The sequence below is a fragment of the Ctenopharyngodon idella genome, chromosome 10 (genome assembly GCF_019924925.1).
Source record: "Ctenopharyngodon idella isolate HZGC_01 chromosome 10, HZGC01, whole genome shotgun sequence".
Lineage (NCBI taxonomy): Eukaryota > Metazoa > Chordata > Actinopteri > Cypriniformes > Xenocyprididae > Ctenopharyngodon > Ctenopharyngodon idella.
Window position 1 is genome coordinate 5,989,009 of NC_067229.1, and position 22,876 is coordinate 6,011,884.

At 36.4% G+C, this 22,876-nt stretch overlaps 3 protein-coding genes and 1 long non-coding RNA gene across 18 annotated transcripts in view; all 4 read right to left on the reverse strand.

Annotated features, from left to right (window-relative positions):
* Nucleotides 1-22,876, reverse strand: part of LOC127519897 (uncharacterized) — a 163,202-nt gene that overhangs the window by 125,549 nt on the left and 14,777 nt on the right. The window lies entirely within an intron of this gene.
* Nucleotides 894-7,431, reverse strand: LOC127519772 (zinc finger protein 234-like). Of its 12 annotated transcripts, none has more exons than XM_051907319.1 (4): nucleotides 7,288-7,344; nucleotides 6,356-6,428; nucleotides 2,698-2,829; nucleotides 894-2,589 (listed from the first exon to the last, which is right to left on the reverse strand). In XM_051907319.1, exon 4 carries the CDS (start codon nucleotides 2,582-2,584, stop codon nucleotides 1,289-1,291), a length of 1,296 nt encoding a protein of 431 aa, XP_051763279.1. In that variant the 5' UTR covers nucleotides 2,585-2,589; nucleotides 2,698-2,829; nucleotides 6,356-6,428; nucleotides 7,288-7,344; the 3' UTR covers nucleotides 894-1,288. The 12 variants fall into 12 exon arrangements, with proteins under 12 accessions (XP_051763279.1, XP_051763282.1, XP_051763283.1 ...); XM_051907322.1 differs by having other exon boundaries at nucleotides 2,668-2,829; XM_051907323.1 differs by lacking the exon at nucleotides 7,288-7,344 and adding exons at nucleotides 3,434-3,565; nucleotides 3,631-3,697 and having other exon boundaries at nucleotides 894-2,829; nucleotides 4,129-6,426.
* LOC127519787 (gastrula zinc finger protein XlCGF8.2DB-like) lies at nucleotides 10,771-12,759 on the reverse strand. Its single transcript, XM_051907366.1, has 2 exons — nucleotides 12,585-12,759; nucleotides 10,771-12,412 (listed from the first exon to the last, which is right to left on the reverse strand). Exons 1-2 carry the CDS (start codon nucleotides 12,658-12,660, stop codon nucleotides 11,361-11,363), a joined length of 1,128 nt encoding a protein of 375 aa, XP_051763326.1. The 5' UTR covers nucleotides 12,661-12,759; the 3' UTR covers nucleotides 10,771-11,360.
* Nucleotides 12,470-21,208, reverse strand: LOC127519768 (zinc finger protein 501-like). Of its 4 annotated transcripts, none has more exons than XR_007931889.1 (4): nucleotides 18,770-19,068; nucleotides 17,528-17,685; nucleotides 13,324-16,939; nucleotides 12,470-12,766 (listed from the first exon to the last, which is right to left on the reverse strand). XR_007931889.1 is itself a non-coding variant. In XM_051907308.1 (4 exons), the coding sequence occupies exons 2-4, from the start codon at nucleotides 18,784-18,786 to the stop codon at nucleotides 15,741-15,743; spliced, it is 1,374 nt and encodes a 457-aa protein (XP_051763268.1). In that variant the 5' UTR covers nucleotides 18,787-18,807; nucleotides 21,143-21,208; the 3' UTR covers nucleotides 12,470-15,740. The 4 variants fall into 4 exon arrangements, 3 of the variants coding, with proteins under 3 accessions (XP_051763268.1, XP_051763269.1, XP_051763266.1); XM_051907308.1 differs by adding an exon at nucleotides 21,143-21,208 and having other exon boundaries at nucleotides 12,470-16,939; nucleotides 18,770-18,807; XM_051907309.1 differs by having other exon boundaries at nucleotides 12,470-16,939; nucleotides 18,770-18,807; nucleotides 18,902-19,068.

The window sequence follows — 22,876 nt, forward strand, 5'->3', positions numbered from 1 at the left end:
TTTTTGTCATAATTGACCGAAAAACACAATATGCTCTCGTTTCGTGGCGACATCACATTGTCAACATGTGAATGTGACGTGATTGACTGAAACACACTGAGGTCTGAAGTGGGACATTTAATTTGGGATATTCCTATGTACAATCTCGTCTGGAACGCAGCATAGGAGAACACGCTAGTAGTGACGTCATCACTGTGAGGCGACTGCACCCTATACACAAGCTGCGTACATACTCACTGAGTATGTACTTAATTTTACAGTATTCACAACAATCACTACTTTAAAAATGTTGGCAAAGCAAATTATCTTCATGATTGTATAAATATGCAAAAAACAGTGAGCTGGCTAAACGCTGAAGCGAGTGAGTGCACTATATATTCTTGATTATTGGAGGCGAAATCAACAGTAGATTACGAAAACTGCACTGAAAAGTTGTGAGAACTTTAATGTGAAATTATTAAATCTAAATAATGTCCTCAGAGATTAAACTCAATCATCAGATCAGTTTTTCTTCTCACGACTTTTGCTGTAACAAATGTGCTTCAGAAACACACAGTTACAGCAGCCAAAGAAACATTAAAGTTAAGAAGTCAAGAGTCAAGAGCCCAACTAAAGCAAGCGATTAGCTCCATAATGGTGACTTCAAACTTCATTATTTACAATAAAACAGCACTAAGGCTTCCTGGAGGATAAGTGAGGGCTGCCCGTGCAGGGCCAGCGCTAAGGGGCCAACGTTTTGCCAATAAGCAAATTCTCAGGGGCCCTGCGCTATCAGCCCTAAGTGGGCCCGTAAAGGGCCAGTGCAGGCTTGTTTGCAGGGATATGCTCTATTTTCCTTCATGAAAGAGAGTAAATTAAACTAAAAGTGAAGCATATAGAGGGAGTACAGCCAATCAATCGAAGACATTTTTATTTGAAAGAAAGCTGTTTACAATGTCAAGAGCAGGAGTCAGCTCAAATCTTGAAGGGAAAAGAGATTACATATACGCCAACTCACAACTCTTTGAGTTGATCTGAATCTCACACTTGAAACTGCATGAAGATGAACTCTGTAACAAATTCAGATGATGTTTCATTGTCCTTTCACTTGTTGCAGATGGTTAGGGCAGATTTATATAGAAGAGATTTTATAGCTCATTAAGCTCAATGTTTTATTGGGTCACATTTGGTCAGGACACAGTATCACATTTGAATGTGCTGGATCTGAAGGTGAACTACTTGCAGTGATTTCAAACATTTGTTTTTTGTATGACTGAGTAAAGAAGATAAGAAGACATGGAGGGCAATGTTACAGCTTGTCTCCAGTATGGATTCGCTTGTGTTTTTTCAGGTTTCCTGACTGACTGAATCTCTTGTCACAGTGTGAACACTTGTAAGGTTTCTCTCCAGTGTGGATCCTCTCATGTGCTTTCAGGTTTCCCGACTGCCTGAAAACCTTGTCACAGTGTGAACACTTGTAAGGATTTTCTCCTGTGTGGATCCGCTCATGTATTTTCAGATATTCTGACCATTTGAAACTCTTGTCGCAGTGTGAACACTTGTAAGGTTTTTCTCCAGTGTGGAACCGCTCATGTAATTTCAGATATTCTGACTGACTGAATCTCTTGTCACAGAATGAACACTCGTAAGGTTTTTCTCCAGTGTGCGTCCTCTCATGTATTTTCAGATGTCCTGACTGACTGAATCTCTTGTCGCAGTGTGAACACTTGTGAGGTTTTTCTCCAGTGTGGATCCTCTCGTGTGTTTTCAGAGAACCTAATCGATTGAATCTCTTGTCACAGTGTGAACACTTGTAAGGTTTTTCTCCAGTGTGGATCCTCTGATGCCGCTTCACTTCACCATCTGTAAAAAAGGTCTTCCCACAACCAAAACACACATGATTTTTCACACCGCTGTGTCTTTTCTGGTGTACTTTTAAGTTACTCAGCTGACTAAAACTATTTCCACAGAAAGAACACATGTAAGGCTTCTCCTGTGTATGAATATTCATGTGGTCCTTCAGTGTACGTGCCCTAAAAAATGTTTTACCGCACTGATCACAGGTAAATGGTTTTTCTCCAGAATGAGAATGCACATGTAAATTAAAAGCGCTTACACGTGTGAAACTCTTCCCACACTGATCACATGTGTGCGGCTTCTCTCCAGTGTGGATTGTCATGTGTTCATTAAGGGCTCTTCTTTTTGTGAAACTCTTCCCACATTGATCACATGTGTGCGGATTCTCCCCGGTGTGGATTTTCATGTGTACATTAAGGGCTCTTCTTTTCGTGAAACTCTTCCCACACTGATCACACGTGTGTGGCTTCTCTCCAGTGTGGAATTTCATGTGAATTTTAAGGGTTCCTTGTTGTACAAAACTCTTCCCACATTGATCACATGTGTGTGGTTTCTGTCCAGCGTGGATTTTCATGTGTCTCTTCAGACTTGCTTTTTCTGTAAAACTCTTCCCACACTGAAGGCAGGTGAAAGATTTTTTCAATAAATTGCTTTCAGTCTGTGAGTGACTTGAATGTTTTTCACCAGTTTTGACATGATGTTTCTCCTTTGCTTCTCTCAGTTCTTCACTCTCCTTGTTGTCTTCCATCAGGTCTAAAATGAAAGAAAAGTTAAATTTTCAGTAATCATAAAATGTAGAAAAATGAGAAGGGAAAGGACAAAAAAAGTTACCTTGATGTAATATCAGAATGAAGCCATTACCTATTTTTTCTCCTTTTTTCAGATATTTTCTGAAATCTGATATATATATCCATTTCCAAATCGCTTATCCTATGTAGGGTCACAGCGATCCTGGATATTATCAGCGTCTCACACCATAGGCGAGGAAACACACTGGATTGATTCACACAGAGTTCACAGATTACAGTGTTCACAGATAGGGTAACTTGCTTTGCTTTAATTACTAAAAATAGTGCTGTCAGCATGTATTTGTGACAAAATTATAAAAATAAATAAAACATTAATAAATCTGATAACATGCCATTCAAGGTGAACATTAATTAAATTATGATTTGGTTTACAGATAAACCAGTAGAAATTTGGCAATAAATTTTATATTACCATCATGGCTACATTTACAAAACCTTGCAGTGTTGCTTTGCTATGAACGTTTATCCTAGTATTTAAAGACTTGCTTTGTGAAAGTGAATTAAATTTGGTTGTCATACATGGTTCTGACGGGCAGATTTCTATGCAGACAGACAGAGAGATTTCTGTGTACACATTCAAATCATGTGATATTGGTTTTACTATATTTTGTTGGGGAATGCATTGTTTCCCCCTTGATGAGATCAATATGTTCATGGAAGACCAGGAGTGAAATCTGAGGTTCAGTTGATCAGCTGACAGAGAGTTTACTGAAGACAAAGTTTGCAAATGATGTTTATTTAAAGGGTTATTTCACCCAAAAATGAAAATTCTGTCATTAATTACTCACCCTCGTGTCGTTCCACACCCGTAAGACCTTTGTTCATCTTCGGAACACAAATTAAGATATTTTTTGATGAAATCTAATAGCTGACTTCTCAATTGACCGTTTGCAAAGACCCGCCACCTTTAGTTACTGTTGCTATGTCGGACAAGCCCGACAGACAAGACAGAAGCAGGTTACTTTTGATATTAAACAGTAAATACCATTTTGTGTCGTGACAGATCGCTGTAGCACCTCAGTTCAAGCGGCTCGTGAACCGATCATCTCTTCCTACTAGTTAATTTATAACATCAAATAAACATGAATGAACATCAGAAGGAATGTTGTTTCAACCGCGAAAAGATGTTATTACAAACCATTTTTCAAGTTCACCGACGTTAATCTACTAACTCCCCTAAATGCTTTGTCAGACATAACGGTGGATTCAGGGTTATGATTGGTTAGATCGCCTGTCAATCAAACTCATAGCGAAGGGTCAATAGACAGCAATTTAACCACCAATTTCAAGGTCCAGAAAGGTACGAAAGACATTGTTAAAACAGTCGACATGACTGCAGTGGTTCAACCTTAATTTTATGAAGCGACAAGAATACTTTTTGTGTGCAAAAGCAAAACAAAAATAACGACTTTATTCAACAATATCTTCTCTTCTGTGTCATTCCTATCCTATGCCGTTTACGTTCAGCGCTTCCAGGTTTTACATCGGAACGCTGACTCAGTATTGGCCGGCTCCTGCATCAGTATCACACGCATGTGTCCTGCTCCTCATGTGAACAGCATCGTAGAACCTGGAAGCGCTGCAACATAAACAGCGTAGGAGAATGACAGGGGAGAGACAAATTTGTTTGACAAGTTATTTTGTTTTGTTTTTGCGCACAAAAAAGTATTCTCCTTGCTTCGTAACATTAAAGTTGAACCACTGTAGTCACATTGACTATTTTAACAATGTTTTTACTACTTTTGTGGACCTTGAATGTGGTCATTTTGTTGCTTTTTATTGAGGATAAAAAAAACCTCTTGAATTTCATCAAAAAGATCTTAATTTGTGTTCTGAAGATGAACGAAGATCTTACGGGTTTGGAACGACATGAGTGTGAGTAATTAATGACAGAAATGTCATTTTTGGATGAACTAATCCTTTAAGGTGTTTTCACACTTGAGTCCTCTTTAAAAGAACCGAACTCAGGCTCCCTAACGTGGACCAAGACCCAGATCTCTTTATGTTCACACTGTCCTTGTCCCTGAAAGAGGGCTCAGATTCATTTTTGGAATGTGGTCTCAGACCTCTTTGTGTTCATACTGTTGTTTTTTGGATGTAGTCCAGTTAAGTGTTTAATGGCTGACCTTATGGCAAAATTTTATTCCATTCACTTACACTGTATATGCTTAACCAAGGTATTTGTTTGTAAAGATTATTATTATTAATTATTACTTCTATAATGAAGTAAAACAACATTGCTACAAATTCTGTTGAAAATTTATCTTTTGCGCAAAAAAACAATTTTTTATTGCAATACTACATCCATATTCTTGCACTATATCACACATCCACCTTTGCAAATAACATTAATTTTGAATTGTTTTCCTTGAATCATGTTTTTTTATTGCAGAAGACGATGATAACATCAGCATATTTAAAAAACAATAGGACAAATACAATAATGCAAATGAAATAAACTGCTTTAAATTTTCAGGTAAAGCAGGTACACCAAAAAGCAGCATTCAAGTAAGAAAAGAGATCATCAAATGAAAAAATAAAACTGCATATTCTTCACTGTATGAATAATATGTATACAGGTTCTACTGATTCTTATATTAGGCTGATGTGAATTTAAGAACTAGAGTAATGCACAATATAGTGATACAGATACATGATTTCTTTCATTCACTTAAGACAAAAGCAACTGTTTATGTGAACCTTGTGTGTTTTAAACACTTTAAATGCAATAAGACACTAATGATATTTAGTTAAGTACATGCGCTGTGACAGCTGGCTTTCTCTGTATGCGCTTTAGGTGTGTGCGCTCGTAAAACCATTTTAACTGGCAAGGCACGCAGCCGCATCTAACAGTTTGGAAGTGGTTGAAATTACAATAAACAAGTGTACGTTGTGAATGAATAATTCATGACTTGGTAGCTTGTTATAAGACCATGGTTTGATTCAAATGGTCAATAGTCAAAGCCAGAAAAAATTATAATGAGATATCACTCGAGCAGTCAGTCCCACCAGGATTTAGCGAGACACTTTTCTGGTTTTTGAGGCCTAAAATGACTGAATTTGAAAAAGGTGTGGCAAGTCTGCTAAAAGAAGCAGCCATGATGAACAGCCGATTTGTACGGAGGCATCTGATGAACTACATTGAAATTCACGTATAGAAAAATCAAGTGAGCCCAAACTGATTTGTATTCACAATGGACATTTTTTAGCGAACCGTACCCAGACCACCTGCCTAGATGGTCTCAGTTCGGTTCGCTCTAAAGGGGTCTGAAATCGTCTGGAGTGTTGTTCACATATAGGCCAAAAATCATGTCAACTACGCTCAAGACCCCTGTAAAGGACCATTAGAGACTTCTCAGATGTTAACTACAGACATTAGCTAAAACATTTAATTCTAGAATAGATGCAATGGTTTTAAGGAATGATTCTCTATTTGTTATATAATAAAAGAGGGGATTGTAAATCCACCACTTCAATTTATTTTTCCAATTGCCAAGAAAGTGTCCCTAAAGTACTTGCTATTTTAACTTATTTCACAGCTCTTATGACTAATCTAAAAACAACAATAAAATCTGATGAAGTTTCACAACACTAATGTTCTTCAACATCATTAATGAAAAATCAAGAATAAACATCAACCTCTTTAATTTTTTAGTATCTTTGTGTTTTATTCTGCAGTGTTCTGGACCATTCATGTTCTGAAAACTCACTTGTAAGATGATGAAAATATTGCAGCATTTTTTGGTGAATTCCTGTGGGAGGAGCTTCACTGAAGGTTAATTGCTGTGTAATGGGAGCAGAAGATCAGCAAAAATAAATCAGTTATTGAGTTACACGTTTTAAGCTTTTATGTGTTAATTTAAACTTTCCATTAATATTATATCAAAATGTCACTATCGGCCGATAATCGCTTTGGAAAGTTTGATCGGCGGTCTCTACAAAGGCCAATTTCATGCTGACGAGCGCCTGCCGTGAGAGGTTTGGCATGACATGCAGCGGAAAAATCTCAATTTCTGTCTGGCGCAGGTAAAATAATCATAATGCTGAAGGTGAGGTACAATTTTTTATTAAATATCTTGCACAGTAGTTTGAAAATTACTTAGATCGCCGACTCATTGGCCGGCTCCTGCGTCAGCATCACACGAATGCATCGTGCTGATTATTGTGAACAGCCTCTGCCAATACTGAGCTGATGAGTAATTAATGACCTAATTTTCATTTTTCTGTGAACTAATCCTTTAAGTTTTAAAAAATGTTGATCATAGTTTGCCTCAGTCTGTTGCACCAATGAAATTATTTTTAAGTGACAATTTACAAGAGATTTAAAGACAATTTACAAGTGATCTAATTCATGAGGAGAAAACAGGAGCTGTTGACATGAAATAAAAAGATAATCATTTTATCAATAATCAGATAATTATTGATAAAAAAGACTTCAGACAATTCAAGTCAACAAATATTCTGAAAAAGACGATAAAACTGCACTATAATAAAGAGTTAAACTGGGTCGGACGCCAGAAAAGACGCTCAAATAGCGCTGAATCCAATGAAAACTAGACAGTTAAGGATCGCTAAAAATGTTGCTTATACAAACTTTTTGTCATGATTGTGTAAATATACAAAGCGCTGTAATTTAGCTCACCTCAGAAGACTTCGTTGACTGAGGGAGAGAACGCGCGTAGCGGTGACGTCATCACTGCGAGGCGAAAATTACGGTCGCGTGTAGACGCGTAAACCCACGATTTCCGTTGTCAAAATAAAAGTCACATCTACTAGTATGGCAAACTCTACACTTTTTGTAATCTGTGTATAATCTTTTATATTTATTTCATCTAATACAATTGTTGTAATATATATTTTTAGAATAGCTAAAATTAATAAAAAATATATATTGAGTCAAAAGTCTATAATATATAATTATAATGAGATATCCTTCAAGCAGTCAGTCCCAGCAGGATTTTTTTGAGGCTTAAAATGACTAAATTTGAAGTTGTGGCAATGATGACATTTATTTTCCTTGTAAAAACACTGAAATCATAATGTACTTATGTAATCAGTGACAGTAAGAGTACAATTACTTGGAAATATTTTGTACATAAATGTGATCCTGAGCCCCCATGCACAAGGCAATGGTGTCACCAGCATAGAAATACTATTATTATTTTTTTCTGCTGATATGAAAATGAACAGTTACATGTAGGCCTATAAAAAATGCTCTACTTTCCTTCAGAGAGTAAATGAACTGAGAGTGATAGGGTACAACAGGGCTAAAGGCACACCTTAAGAAAAAAAATTCCACTACGCCCATAATATTGCAGAAAAAATAAATGTTTGTATTGAACATTTATGAAGCAATTTTTTTGTGAAAATAAATCATAAAATATGATTTTTAAAATTATTTTTAAAAGTAAAGATTCTAAAAGTGTTGAAGGTGAACCCATAATAGTTTAATATATATTTACAGTAGAAACATACGATAGAGACCCGAGTGGTCACAAGGAGAACCACACTAGAAGGTTGTTCCAAAGGAAGTTTAATACTTTAAAGGCAAGGAAGTCAACACGATCTATAGAACAGTGAATATGAGCAAAAATAAAAACAAAGGTTACAAAAACAATCTAAAAAACTAGCACCAACTTTTCTCACTAACTGTTGGAGACCAAAATTTCTCATACTTGCACAGCATTACCAACCTTTGCATTAAGCTCCAAAAAAAAAAAAAAAAAAAACACTTTCTCACTTCTGAACACACTTAAATACAAAAATGTTCCCGCCTTTAGTTAATTGGAACATACCATTTTCTGTAAAACTAACCCTTGACTCCTTTGACAATACATTTCAGCAAATTCCTATGATAGTTTAAGGCAAGAGTTTAAAAACAGTCAATGAATACAACATACAGACAAAAGATACACAAATATTGTCATTTGCACAACTGATATATTTCCTAAATTAGTTCAAATAAGCATTCCCCTCCTCCCAGGGTGTGCACTTCCCTAGAGGTTAGGCCCACTCCTCTAACAACAGGAAATAAAAAAGTTCTGTCTCTTTCCCGTGCTCTAGAGAGTTTAATTGTTTCTAAACACATTATAAATGTTACAAATGATGTACTGAAACACATTACAAAGACTGTGAACTATGTAGTATTGTAGAGTTAGACCGTTCAGTGCCACAAGAAGAAGAGGTATTACATATTCACATTGTCACATTAACATTAGCTGCCAGGGAAAAAAGGAAAGAGGAAGAAAAAAAGTACATAAATTTCAGTGCTTTCAGAGCATTACATGTTTTCAGTGCTTTTTTGTTTTTGGTTTGTTCCAAAAGATTTACATATAATTTAGAATCATTTATAAAATGTGAAAAATTTGGTTTACATTTGTTTACACTTCTTATGTATATGTTCGACGAGCATGTATGATTTCCACTGAACTACAGCTCTTTAAAAGTAATGTCACGCTCTTTGGAATCGCGTCAAGAACAACAGCAACTCTTGGTTTAAATGGTAATTGGAATTTTTGGAGAAATTCAGTATATGACAACAAATACCCATGGGAATTAACCAACTGTCTTACTAAAAATACCTTTGTTAAACCAAGTATGATAGAATAATGATTTGTTTTTGAATAGTATGACTTTGTTATTCCATATGAAATAATTTTGGGTGAAAAATTGTGCTTATATACCAATTTCCATGCTAGCAAGGCTGGTCTGTGAAAAACGGCCAATTTAACAGGAATTTTGTTGACAGAAAATTACATTTCAACAAAAAGTCTATGCCTCCTAGAGTATTAAATATACTCATTTTGAAAGTGTCATTAAGTATACTATAATCTAAGATCTCAAGTCCCCCTTGGTCCTTAGGGTTACAAATTACCTCCTTTTTTAAATAATGTGTTTTTTTCTGCTAATAAAGTCATGAAGTGACCCGCAATGCATGCTGGTCCTTAGCTGGTTTGAGCTGGTTTATGATTGTCCTAAGTTGGTCCTGAGCTGGAGCTAGTTGCTTCCCACTAAACAAAGTTATGTCCGGAAGACGTCTTTTCAATGTCTTTGTCACAAAAGTCATACGTTGAAAAGACGTCTGCTGCACGTCCGATATAGACGTTCATGGAACCTCCGTACAAGGTTAAAAAAAACAACCACGGATCCATCCATAGGTAGTAAAACACACGTTCACACCTTTAGATAACTTATCATCTGTAACTCACACATCTTTGGATTGTGAGGGAAACCAGATCTGCAGAAAAGACTTTCTGGCTCAGCTGAGACTCGAACCAGGAAACTTCTTGTTGAGAGGAGACAGTGTTTCCCACTGAGACACTTGTGCACGCATGCATAGACAGACAGATATTTTTTCATGTTCGTATGTAAAATAAAACATTTACAGGTACAAAACTCTGTTTGGATAGATGCTGAAATGTACAACAGACACAGCATCTATCCAAACAGTTTTGTACCTGTAAATGTTTTATTTGAATTTATTTTACATACAAACATGAAAAAAAAAGTCTGATTTATGTCTGTGTCTAAGGGCAGCACAAGTGGCTCAGTGGGAAACACTGTCTCCTCTCAACAAGAAGGTTCCTGGTTTGAGTCTCAGCTGAGCCAGAAAGTCTTTCCTGCAGATCTGGATCATCAATAAGTAACCTTCACAATCTGACCAAAATTTCTCATGCAACTTTTGCTGTAACAAATGTGCTTCATAATCACACAGTTACAGCAGCCTTACCTCCATAACGGTGACTTCAAACTTTATTATTTTCAATAAAACAGTGCTAAAGCTTCCTGGAGATTAAATGAGGGCTGCTCGTGCAGGGCCAGCGCTAAGGGGCCAACGTTTTGCCAATGAGCAAATTCTCAGGGGCAAATGAGCAAATTCTCAGGGGCAAATGGGCAAATTCTCAGGCTTGTTTGCAGGGAAAACATCTACAAAATAACATATCAAACAAAATAATGTCCTTATTTGCATATTTGTCACTGATTGGATGAACGCCACACGCAATTTGCTTACATAAGGGCTCTAGTGTTGAGCATTCTCATATTAAACATGGGTGAATTTACTGTCAAGTTTTCCTGAATGGACATTTCAGACTATAAAGGCAAGAATGAAACTCTCTTATTCAACTCCAATTGTCGCATTTTTTTATTCGTTTGATATTTCCCCCCTCAAACTGAAACTACTGTTTATATAACGTGGTGTTTCCATGAATGTCCAAATCACATGAATATGAGGCATGTTATTAGTTGTCCGTTGCTAACATTGCATTGTTTCAAACTGGCACCACAATGCGGGGTTAACAGCCCAAAAGCAGTGCTAAACCTGCTTCGGAGCAGGGTTTCATAACCTTGGGTAAATAGCAGTGCTAAATTACAAGTGTGAAACGTTCCTTTACCCGGGGTGTTTAGAATGATGTGTGAAAAGCCCTCAATAGTGATACATATGGATAAGAAATTAGAATATAAATTGAACAAAATTCATAATAAAGATATTTTTTAGATATTGTTTATTTTGGAGAAATACCATCATGGGGTTGATGTTAATTTCACACTTGAAACCGCTGGTCTGAACTCGGATGATGTTTTGATGTGTTGTCACTTCTTGCAGCTGGTTGGGGCAGATTTATATAGAAGAGACAGATTTTATTGCTCTATGCATTATTGGGTCTTGTTTGGTGAGGACGCAGTATGAATGCGCTGGATCTGAAGGTGAACTACTTATTGTGATTTCAGACATTTGTTTTTTGTATGACTGCGTAAAGAAGATAATTGACTGAAACTCTTCCCACATGGAGGGCAGTGATACGGCTTCACTCCAGTGTGGATCCTCTCATGTTTTTTCAGATAATCTGACCATTTGAATCTCTTGTCACAGTGTGAACACTTGTAAGGTTTTTCTGCGGTGTGGATCTTCTCATGTATTCTTAGATATTCTGACCATTTGAATCTCTTGTCACAGAGTGAACACTTGTAAGGTTTTTCTTCACTGTGAATTCTCTGGTGCTTTTTCAGTTCAGCATCTCTAACAAAAGTCTTCCCACAATCAAAGCACATATGATCCTTCACACCATTGTGCCTTTTCTGGTGTAAATTTAGAGTACCTGACTGACTAAAGCTCTTTCCACACAAAGTACACGTGTAAGGCTTCTCCTGTGTGTGAACTTTCATGTGGTCCTTCAGCGCATCTGCCCTAAAAAAGTTTTTACCACACTGATCACAGTTAAATGGTCTTTCTCCAGAATGACAACGCAGGTGTATTTTAAAAGTGCATGCCTTTCTGAAACTCTTCCCACACTGATCACATATGTGTGGCTTCTCTCCAGTGTGGATTGTCATGTGTTCTTTAAGTGATCCTTTTTTCGTGAAACTCATCCCACACTGATCACACGTGTGCGGCCTCTCTCCGCTGTGGATTTTCACGTGATCCGTAAGTGTTCCCTTTAATGTGAAACTCTTTCCGCACTGATCACATGTGTGAGGCTTCTCTCCGCTGTGGATTTTCATGTGATCCTTAAGGGTTCCTTTTTTTGTGAAACTTTTCCCGCACTGATCACATGTGTGCAAATTCTTTCCAGTGTGGATTTTCATGTGATCCCTAAGGCTTCCTTTTAATGTGTAACTCTTTCCACACTGAGGGCAGGTGAAAGATTTTTTGGCTCTTTTTTCCAATAAAAATTTACTTTTAGTCTGTGAGCAAGATTTTTCTCCAGTTTTGACATGATGATTTTTTACCTCCACTTCACTCAGTTCTTCATTCTCTTTCACCAGGACTAAAATGAAAGGAAGTTTTAATCTGGTGTAAAAGCAGAAAGTAGACAACTGCTATACAATATTATAATCATTTTTATTATTTTTATATATTAATTTCATGTCCCTGCAGCTTTCCATGAATTCTTGAATTTTATGTTCTTCAGCATGAAGAATCAAGAATAAAACACCAACCTTTTTGTTCTTCAGTATCTTTATGTTTCATTTTGCAGGGTTTTGAATCACTCATGTTCTCAAAGTTTTTTTTCATAAACTCTCTCTTCACTTGTAGGCTGATGGGAACATTCCAGCTTTTATTGTTGAAATGTCATAGGGAGAAGGTTCACAGGAGGTGAACTGTTGGGTGGACAATCCAACTATAATGTAAGAAAAGGAAAGAATAAATAAACTTCGAAATAAATGTACATATTTGTAAGCAACAATAAATAACACAAATTTAACTGGTCACTTAGCTGAGTATTTGCTCATTTCTTTTTAGTGTTATTGCTGTTTCTACATGTAACATGCCTAAAAGACTACATAAAAGACTACACTTGAATAAATGCTTAAGAGATGTAACTATAGTAGATATCAAAAGTGGGGAGTAGTTTTGAGATGAATAAAACATTAAAAATACATCAAAACAGACAAACGACACCCATTTTTAGAGCAGTTGGCAGTATAGTACAATAGGTAAACATACGTACAGCAGTTGTGTACATTTCAATCTAAATAATAACTATGTTAATAACAACAAAGGTATTAGATCAATAAATTGTTACTGTTTTGAATGTTTAGAAACTACAGCGATCATAAAACCTTCGTTAAAATTGTACCACAAAGCAATATTTTAATGTTTCCAGAGTCAAATCTTTCTTATTTACCCACATCAAAGTCTAAAAGGGACTTTGCAACATTCTCGCATTTTTTGTACCTCGTGATGGATTTAAAACATCGCGTGTCGCTCCTCACAGGCTAGAAGTACTTAGCAGTAACGCTTAAAGTATATATTTTATTTTAACAATGTAACTAAAAATATATATTTTTATATTTGTGTAAATATACCGCGCGCAGCTCATCTCACTCCAGAAGACTCGCAACTGACTTGGCGATGACGTCATCACCACGAGACGAAATCAGTTTATAAAAAACTTAACAAATACCCCCCCAAAAATAATAATAAAATAAAAAAGTATTTAAAACAACACAACAACAAAAGGAGCATTGTCACTTTGTCTAAACGCCATGTAGCCTAACTGAAATGCTCAGCGAGAACTATTAAAAGCATCTTAGACATCGAGTTTATATGAGTCAGACACTAGAGGGCGCTATAGACTAGATTTAAAATCTAGTGCATGTCTCCCATGTTTAGCACTGTCATGTGTCTTATCTTGTTTTTCTTTGTTAAATTAGAAGGCTACAATAATTCTCATTATACCCAAGCCATTTGTTAAAACAGATCAATATATGCTGTTTAAATTCATTTTTATATACAGCGTAAATTGCTCATTTATAAAACTATGTTTGAAGTACAGATGGCGTACAGTTCTTATGTACATGTTCGACGAGCATGTATGATTTCCACTGAACTACAGTTCTTTAAAAGTAATGTCACGCTCTTTGGAATCGCGTCAAGAACAACAGCAACTCTCTTGGTTTAACTGGCAATTGGAATTTTTGGAGAAATTCAGTATATGAAAACAAATACCCATGGGAATTAACCAACTGTCTTACTAAAATAATGTTTGAAGTACAGATGGCGTACAGTTAGTCATTTAAACTTCAAACTTTGTCCATTATTCTGCCATCATATTCTAGTAAATGGTGGAAAAACACACTTTGATTTAAAAAAAAAAAAAAAAAAAAGCACTTTTTTGTTGTTGTTTTTTGCACAGACAAAGCACTCACATCACTTCACAAAATTGAAGTTAAACCACTGGAGTGACAAGGATTACTTTAATGATGTCTTTACCATCTTTCTGGGGCTTGAAAGTAGTAGTTGCATAGCTGTCAATGGAGGGAGAGAAAGCTTTCAGATTTCATCAGAAAGATCTGTATTTGTATTCCGAAGATGAACAAAAGTCGGAAAAACTGCAAATCACAAATCAAACCACTGTGTGTACCAGTGGAGCTTTGCTGACATCTATTGCAGAAAATTTGGTACTGCTCCCAATTTTTTAAATAACGTAGGCCTACATTTTCGCCTTGCTGTGACAATGTCACCACTAGTGTCATCGCTCTTTGATGTGAGGTGAGCATTAAAGTCACCAAGAAATCAAAATTGCATTTATGATTGTATAAATCTACGCAAGAGGGAGGAGATGATATTTCGAATAAAGATTACAAGGGCACATGGATTATAGAAAATAATAAATGTGCACAGATAAATCATTTAGAATAAATATGCAATATTCTATAAAAATAAGAATTGTCAATTTTTATTTCTTGGTGACTTTAATGCTCGCCTCACATCAAAGAGCGATGACACTAGTGGTGACATTGTCACAGCAAGGCGAAAATGTAGGCCTATGTTATTTAAAAAATTGGGAGCTGTACCAATTTTTCTGCAATAGATGTCAGCAAAGCTCCACTGGTACACACAGTGGTTTGATTTGTGATTTGCAGTTTTTCCGACTTTTGTTCATCTTCGGAATACAAATACAGATTTTTTTGATGAAATCTGAGAGCTTTCTCTCCCTCCATTGACAGCTACGCAACTACTACTTTCAAGCCCCAGAAAGATGGTAAAGACATCATTAAAGTAATCCTTATGACTCCAGTGGTTTAACCTCAATTTTGTGAAGTGACGTGAGTGCTTTGTGCAAAAAACAAAAACAAAAAAGTGCTGTTTCACTTCAACATCTGTAGTAAAAATCTTCTCGCACTCAATGCACATGTGATTCTTCACACCACTGTGTTTTCTTGTGTAAAAAAAAACAAACAAACAAAAATACCACACTGATCACAGTTAAATGATCTTTCTCCAGAATGAGTAAGCTTGAAAGCTGAAACTCACAGCATATGTTTGTTAACTGAGCTGATGAGACATGCCTCATGCATTTAAATGACAACAGTGCAACACTTAGCATGAAACACAAAGCACATCAGACTTTGTGTTCCCAAATGGCCTACATTGGAATAAGAATTGGATGTTTTTAAAGTGTCCCAATGAGTGTTTTTAAAGTGTATTTTTTCATGTTATTTATATACAGTATATCAGACACACGTCTCACTTAAAAGTGTCATAGCCTCGTTTTGTGCATCAGAATCTCACTGACAACTTTGGATGACGGTTCTTTGTCCAGACACTTGTTGCAGCTGGCTAGGAAAGATTTATATGGAAGGAAGCTTTTATTGCAATGGACATTTTCTTTTTGTATGGCTGCGTAGAGAATCTAATTTACTAAAACTCTTCCCACATGAAGGACAGTGATACGGCTTCTCTCCAGTGTGGCTCCTCTCGTGTATTTTCAGACATGCTGACCAACTGAATCTCTTGTCACAGTGTGAACACTTGTAAGGTTTTTCTCCAGTGTGAGTTCTCTGGTGCAGTTTCAATTCAGCATTTGTAATAAAGGTCTTCCCACAATCGAGGCACACATAATTCTTCACACCGTTGTGTCTTTTCTGGTGTATTTTTAAACCCCCCAGCTGACTAAAACTCTTTCCACACAAAGAACACATGTAAGGCTTCTCCTTTGAGTGAACTCTCAGGTGGACCTTCAGGGATACTGCCAAAACAAATGTTTTACTGCACTGATCGCAGTTATACTGTTTTTCTCCGGAATGACAAAGCAAATGTAATTTAAGAGTGTTTGCATGTGCAAAACTCTTCCCACATTGATCACATGTGTGCGGCTTCTCTCCAGTGTGAATCCTCTCATGTATTTTCATGTGTCCTGCCTGACTGAATCTCTTTTCGCAGTGTGAACACTTGTAAGGTTTTTCTCCAGTGTGAGTCCTCTGGTGCTGTTTCAGTTCAGCATCTCTAATAAAGGTCTTTCCACAATCAAAGCACATGTGATTCTTCACACCGCTGTGTCTTTCCTGGTGTATTTTTAATGCACCCATCTGACAAAAACTCTTTCCACACAAAGAACAAACATAAGGCTTCTCCTTTTTATGAACTTTCAAGTGTCTCTTTAGGCATTCAGCCCTTGAAAACATTTTACCACATTGATCACAGTTATATGGTCTTTCTCCAGAATGAGAACGCAGATGTAATTTAAGAGCGTTTGCATGTGCGAATCTCTTCCCGCACTGATCGCATGTGTACGGCTTCTCTCCAGTGTGGATTTTCATGTGTTCTTTAAGGATTCTTTTTTGTGTGAAACTCTTCCCACACTGATCACATGTGAAAGGTTTCTCTCCACTATGAACCCTTATGTGATGTTTCAAATTATGTTTGTATGAGAAACTCTTTCCACAGTGAAAGCAAGTAAAAGATTGTTTGGAACTTCTTTTCGACAAAGATTTTTTTATGGATTTGACATCATGTTTCTCCTCCACTTCAGTAAATTCTTCACTCTCCTTGTTTTCTTCTGTCATTTCTAAAATGAAATTAAAACAGGTCTGATTTTCAGTAAATCATACAGAGCAATATGAAGGAAAAGAATACACAAGTGAACCCTGATATGACAGAAGAAAGTGGCAAAAATCTGCTATAAAAATTATTTTGATGCATTTATTTGCATACTGATCTTCCAATTATTATTTTTAAAATATTTCAGCCACAAATTGCAGACTTTTGTTGTAAGAAATATTTGATGTTTGAGCAACTGCATTTAATGTAGGTTGAAAACTGTTTAATATTTTAGTAATATGGTTGTGAAATAGATATAAAATAAAACAGCACCTATAATATTTAGTCTGACCGACTGATGTAAACAATCAATATCAATGTCTGAAACTTCATTTCACTGACCATTTGTTGACAACTAAAGAAATGAAAACTGAGTTTTAAGCTTAATTTTATACCACTTAAATGGAAAGTGCTTTTTTTTTTTTTCAAATTTGCTCTATTTCACAGCTCCAATGAACTTTCTAAGTACAACGACTAAATCTGAAGAACTGCTTGAAGTTTTACAACCTTAATGTTCTTTAGCATTATTAATGAAGAATCAAGAATAAACACCAACCTATTAGTTCTTCAGTATCTTCATGTTTTATTCTGCAGGATTCTGGATCATTCATGTTCGTCACTTGTAGGCTGATGGGAATATTCCGACGTTTATTGGTAAATTTTGTTGAAGAAGCTTTACAAGATAGAAATTCCCGTGTAGTACGAAGAGCAGATCTGGTAAAATGAAAAATAATTAAATAAGTTATTAAACCAATGATTTTAATTCACATATTTTAAGCATTTAAATTTTGTGTTTATCCATCTGTCAAGAGGTAAAATTATTGAATTTATTTTTTAAAACAAATTCACATATTCTACAGTATCATCATATGAACAATGAAATATTTAAATTATAAATAACACCATTAAAATAACATTCCAACTGAGTTCAACTTCATTTATCTTGTCATTTAGCAGAGTTTTTGTTCAATAAGTGATTTGTTTCTAAATGAAACGTGTATTAGAGACTGTAATGAAATAAATGCTGTTAAGAAATTTATATCTATATCAAAAGTGGTGATTGCGTTTTGTTTAATTTGCCTTAATCTGCTGACACTAATAAAATGAGCTTTAAGTGGCATATTACAGGGGATCTGAAGACATTAGCACAATAAATGAGGTAAAAACATAAATAGGTGTCGGCAAGTCTTAACGAGTGAGTACAATCATTAATTTAGCCGATTCATTCAAATACTGATTCATTCAGTATTTATGTATCTATTTATTATTTGCTTTGTTTTTACACTTCTTCGTATATTTATTTTATGCATTATAATACATATATCAGCAGCGTTTCCTCTGAGGAGTCAAGGGAGGCAGTGCCTCTTCAAAAAAACTGGATGAGAAAATAATCTGTATTACAAAAATAAAACAACGCAAATATTACAAAATTTGACATTAAAAAGTGTAAAAGTCACTCATTTTTCTAAAGAAACACTGTCCAACAGCGACACCCGCAGGTGCAGTTACAGCGGGGAGTCTGTGTTTATAGTGCCTCCCTTCAGCTCATAGAAATAAAGCAGAACCCCTAAAGCGTGCGGTGGATTTAGTGGGGGGTAATTGAGAATGAATGGGGGAAAGTCATGTAAGAGGAGGCAATGCCTCCATCACGCTATGACTGGATATGATTGGATATGATTGGTTTGTGCGATAAATCCCACCTCTTGTTTCCGTGCACGTTCTCGTCGAATTGGCCTGAATGAAGACACCGATGGCATATTAATGTGAAGACTAATTAAAAAGTAAGTAAACAACTCACCCCCTTAGATACCGCATTATGTCACATCAAAAGCAAACCTGAAATGGCAGAAAACATGATGACTGCAGGGTTTTTAGTGAGCACTCAGCTTGGGGAAATTAAAGGTACATCTTCATGTCTGTGACCACTGACCAGTGTGTACAAGCTTGATGACTGCTGAAAATAAATGGACTATTAAAAAGAAAAGCTGAACATTAGCTCACAAATAATATATATAAAAAAATCAAGGACTTTGCCTCCTCATTTTAAAACACCACCGCACACCACTGATATATATATATATATATATATATATATATATATATATATATATATATATATACAGGTGCTGGTCATATAATTAGAATATCATCAAAAAGTTGATTTATTTCACTAATTCCATTCAAAAAGTGAAACTTGTATATTATATTCATTCATTACACACAGACTGATATATTTCAAATGTTTATTTCTTTTAATTTTGATGATTATAACTGACAACTAAGGAAAATCCCAAATTCAGTATCTCAGAAAATTAGAATATTACTAATGACCAATACAAAGAAAGTATTTTTAGAAATCTTGGCCAACTGAAAAGTATGAACATGAAAAGTATGAGCATGTACAGCACTCATTACTTAGTTGGGGCTCCTTTTGCCTGAATTACTGCAGCAATGCGGCGTGGCATGGAGTCGATCAGTCTGTGGCACTGCTCAGGTGTTATTGAGCCCAGGTTGCTCTGATAGTGGCCTTCAGCTCTTCTGCATTGTTGGGTCTGGCATATCACATCTTCCTCTTCACAATACCCCATAGATTTTCTATGGGGTTAAGGTCAGGTGAGTTTGCTGGCCAATTAAGAACAGGGATACCATGGTCCTTAAACCAGGTACTGGTAGCTTTGGCACTGTGTGCAGGTGCCAAGTCCTGTTGGAAAATGAAATCTGCATCTCCATAAAGTTGGTCAGCAGCAGGAAGCATGAAGTGCTCTAAAACTTCCTGGTATATGGCTACGTTGACCTTGGACCTCAGAAAACACAGTGGACCAACACCAGCAGATGACATGGCACCCCAAACCATCACTGACCGTGGAAACTTTACACTGGACCTCAAGCAATGTGGATTGTGTGCCTCTCCTCTCTTCCTCCAGACTCTGGGACCTTAATTTCCAAAGGAAATGCAAAATTTACTTTCATCAGAGAACATAACTTTGGACCACTCAGCAGCAGTCCAGTCCTTTTTGTCTTTATCCCAGGCGAGACGCTTCTGACGCTGTCTGTTGTTCAAGAGTGGCTTGACACGACAGCTGAAACCCATGTCTTGCATACGTCTGTGCGTAGTGGTTCTTGAAGCACTGACTCCAGCTGCAGTCCACTCTTTGTGAATCTCCCCCACATTTTTGAATGGGTTTTGTTTCACAATCCTCTCCAGGGTGCGGTTATCCCTATTGCTTGTACACTTTTTTCTACCACATCTTTTCCTTCCCTTCGCCTCTCTATTAATGTGCTTGGACACAGAGCTCTGTGAACAGCCAGCCTCTTTTGCAATGACCTTTTGTGTCTTGCCCTCCTTGTGCAAGGTGTCAATGGTCGTGTTTTGGACAACTGTCAAGTCAGCAGTCTTCCCCATGATTGTGTAGCCTACAGAACTAGACTGAGAGACCATTTAAAGGCCTTTGCAGGTGTTTGAGTTAATTAGCTGATTAGAGTGTGGCACCAGGTGTCTTCAAAGTTGAACCTTTTCACAATATTCTAATTTTCTGAGATACTGAATTTGGGATTTTCCTTAGTTGTCAGTTATAATCATCAAAATTAAAAGAAATAAACATTTGAAATATATCAGTCCGTGTGTAATGAATGAATATAATATACAAGTTTCACTTTTTGAATGGAATTAGTGAAATAAATCAACTTTTTGATGATATTCTAATTATATGACCAGCACCTGTATATATATATATATATATATAGTTCTTCTGCATTCCATTAAAAGATACAGGTAAAAAGAAATCTAAGCATAATACGTCCATATCTAAATATAGCCTAGTTCGATTTTCTAATATCTACACAGCAATTAAGGAATTAGGGCTACACCATTAACAGAAAGTGACACTTCGACATGTGATTCGCTAACAATAATATTATTGCTCCACACAACGAAACACACGAACAAAGAAAAACACAAAATCGATCATTAATGAATTTAACACATATAACGTTACATCGTTGACAGCTTCATTTACAGTTAATTTCCATCGGTAAACGCCATAAAGGACGCACAAATAGAGGGGTACACAATAGAAACAATACATAAATCACCCCTTTAAAGGCTGCTTAAGCCAATTTTCTACTTTATATTTAAATAAATACACGCAGCACTGTGAACTGCTCAACTCACCTCAGAAGACTCGAGGCTGACTGACTGCGTTAGTGGTGACGTCATCACTGCGAGGCAACAACGTACGTTATCAAAAATGCGCCAAATCCTCAAAACAGATACTAAACAAATATGAAACAAAAATAATTAGGAATAATAAAGAATTCCACTCTGAGTCGAGCTGCTTGTCAGAACAAACGTTTTCAAATGAATTTTGGATTGCGATATTGAATCACAGACAGACGGCCACTTAAGTCATGTATGGGGTGAAATATAATTTATTAGGCATTTAAAAGCTATACCAAGAAATTTAAAAGATCGAAAGCCCAAAAATAAATTAGCTTTCATGATTAAAATTATTCAATTATTTATTTTGATTCAAGCAGAATATGGAGCCTTTGAAAGCAGGGGTGGAATAGAAGTAAAAGTGGCACTGGACTTTCTGGCACAGAGCGGCCCATCACATCTGCTCCGCAAACCACTTCACCATAACACACCAGCTCACGATGCACAGAGCAATTTTCTCTCATCACTTACTAACAATATAATACAATATACAGAAATATAAATGGTATTTATTTTTTTAATCCTCAGCCGTAAGGAATGACTGTTTCTTCTTTACGTTATAATTGGTGTCCATAGCAAACAGAATTTTGGAGAATTTTTACACAGTTCTTTTCTATACAGGGACAGTTTAATATCACTAAAGATAGGGTGACCATATGTGCCATTTTCCCAGGACGCGTGTCCCAAAAATGTCCCAGTTTTGGTTTTGTTTTCATATTTGCAGAAGGTAATAAATGAAAAATAATTTGACCAATAGTGTGCATTATACATAATCGACCAATCGTGGCTTGCGAGAAGGCTGGATCTACGGTGACCGGTCAAAGCACTGCATTGCATGAAGACTGTCAATAAGAACAGTGGCTTGCACAGACCTCCGTGTAGAAATCGCGTTCCTAAATCGCGTTCCGGGGTGCATCGATATGACCACTTTCACGATTAAAGAGGCAAGGGCTCAAGCCATTTTAGGCAATTTAGAAATCCTGGACAGGACGCGTCTTGGGAAAATGGCACATATGGTCACCCTAACTAAAGATGAACTATATATCCCACCATAAAATCAGTCCATATGACACAATGCTCTGGTATGTTCTCAGATGACTTGGAATGAAATGTAGTGTTTTACTGCAGGCTAAATCAGGGATTCCCAACCATGTTCCTGTGGCCCTTATCTGGGCCACAAAATTTGTATACATTAAATATAGTATAATCTCAGCCGTAACACATCAGTTAACAAGCAAGCACTAAGAAGAGAACAGAAAAAAAAAGAGATGAGCGCAAACAAACTGACTTCCAACAACGCAATCTTAAATAAAAATCAACTGCACCAGTTTTCAGTAAGTTGAATAGGGAAGGTGTAGGACGTATCGTAAGCTTTTTGAACTGCTAGAGTTTTACACTTTCTTCATACATTGAATACAGAAGGCGGTCTAGCGGAAGTTAAATATTTTACACAAACATATTGCTTCATTTCAGAAGGCCTTTATTAACCCCCCGGAGCTGTGTGGAGTATGTTGATAATGGATAGTTGTGGATGGAGACACTTTCTTCAGCTCATACTCGTGATCCCTCTTCACTGCCATTGTAAAGCTCAGATGCGTCAGGATATTTATTAATATATCTCCGATTGTGTTCATCAGAAAGAAGAAAGTCATATACACCTAGGATGGCTTGAGGGTGAGTAAAGCTTGG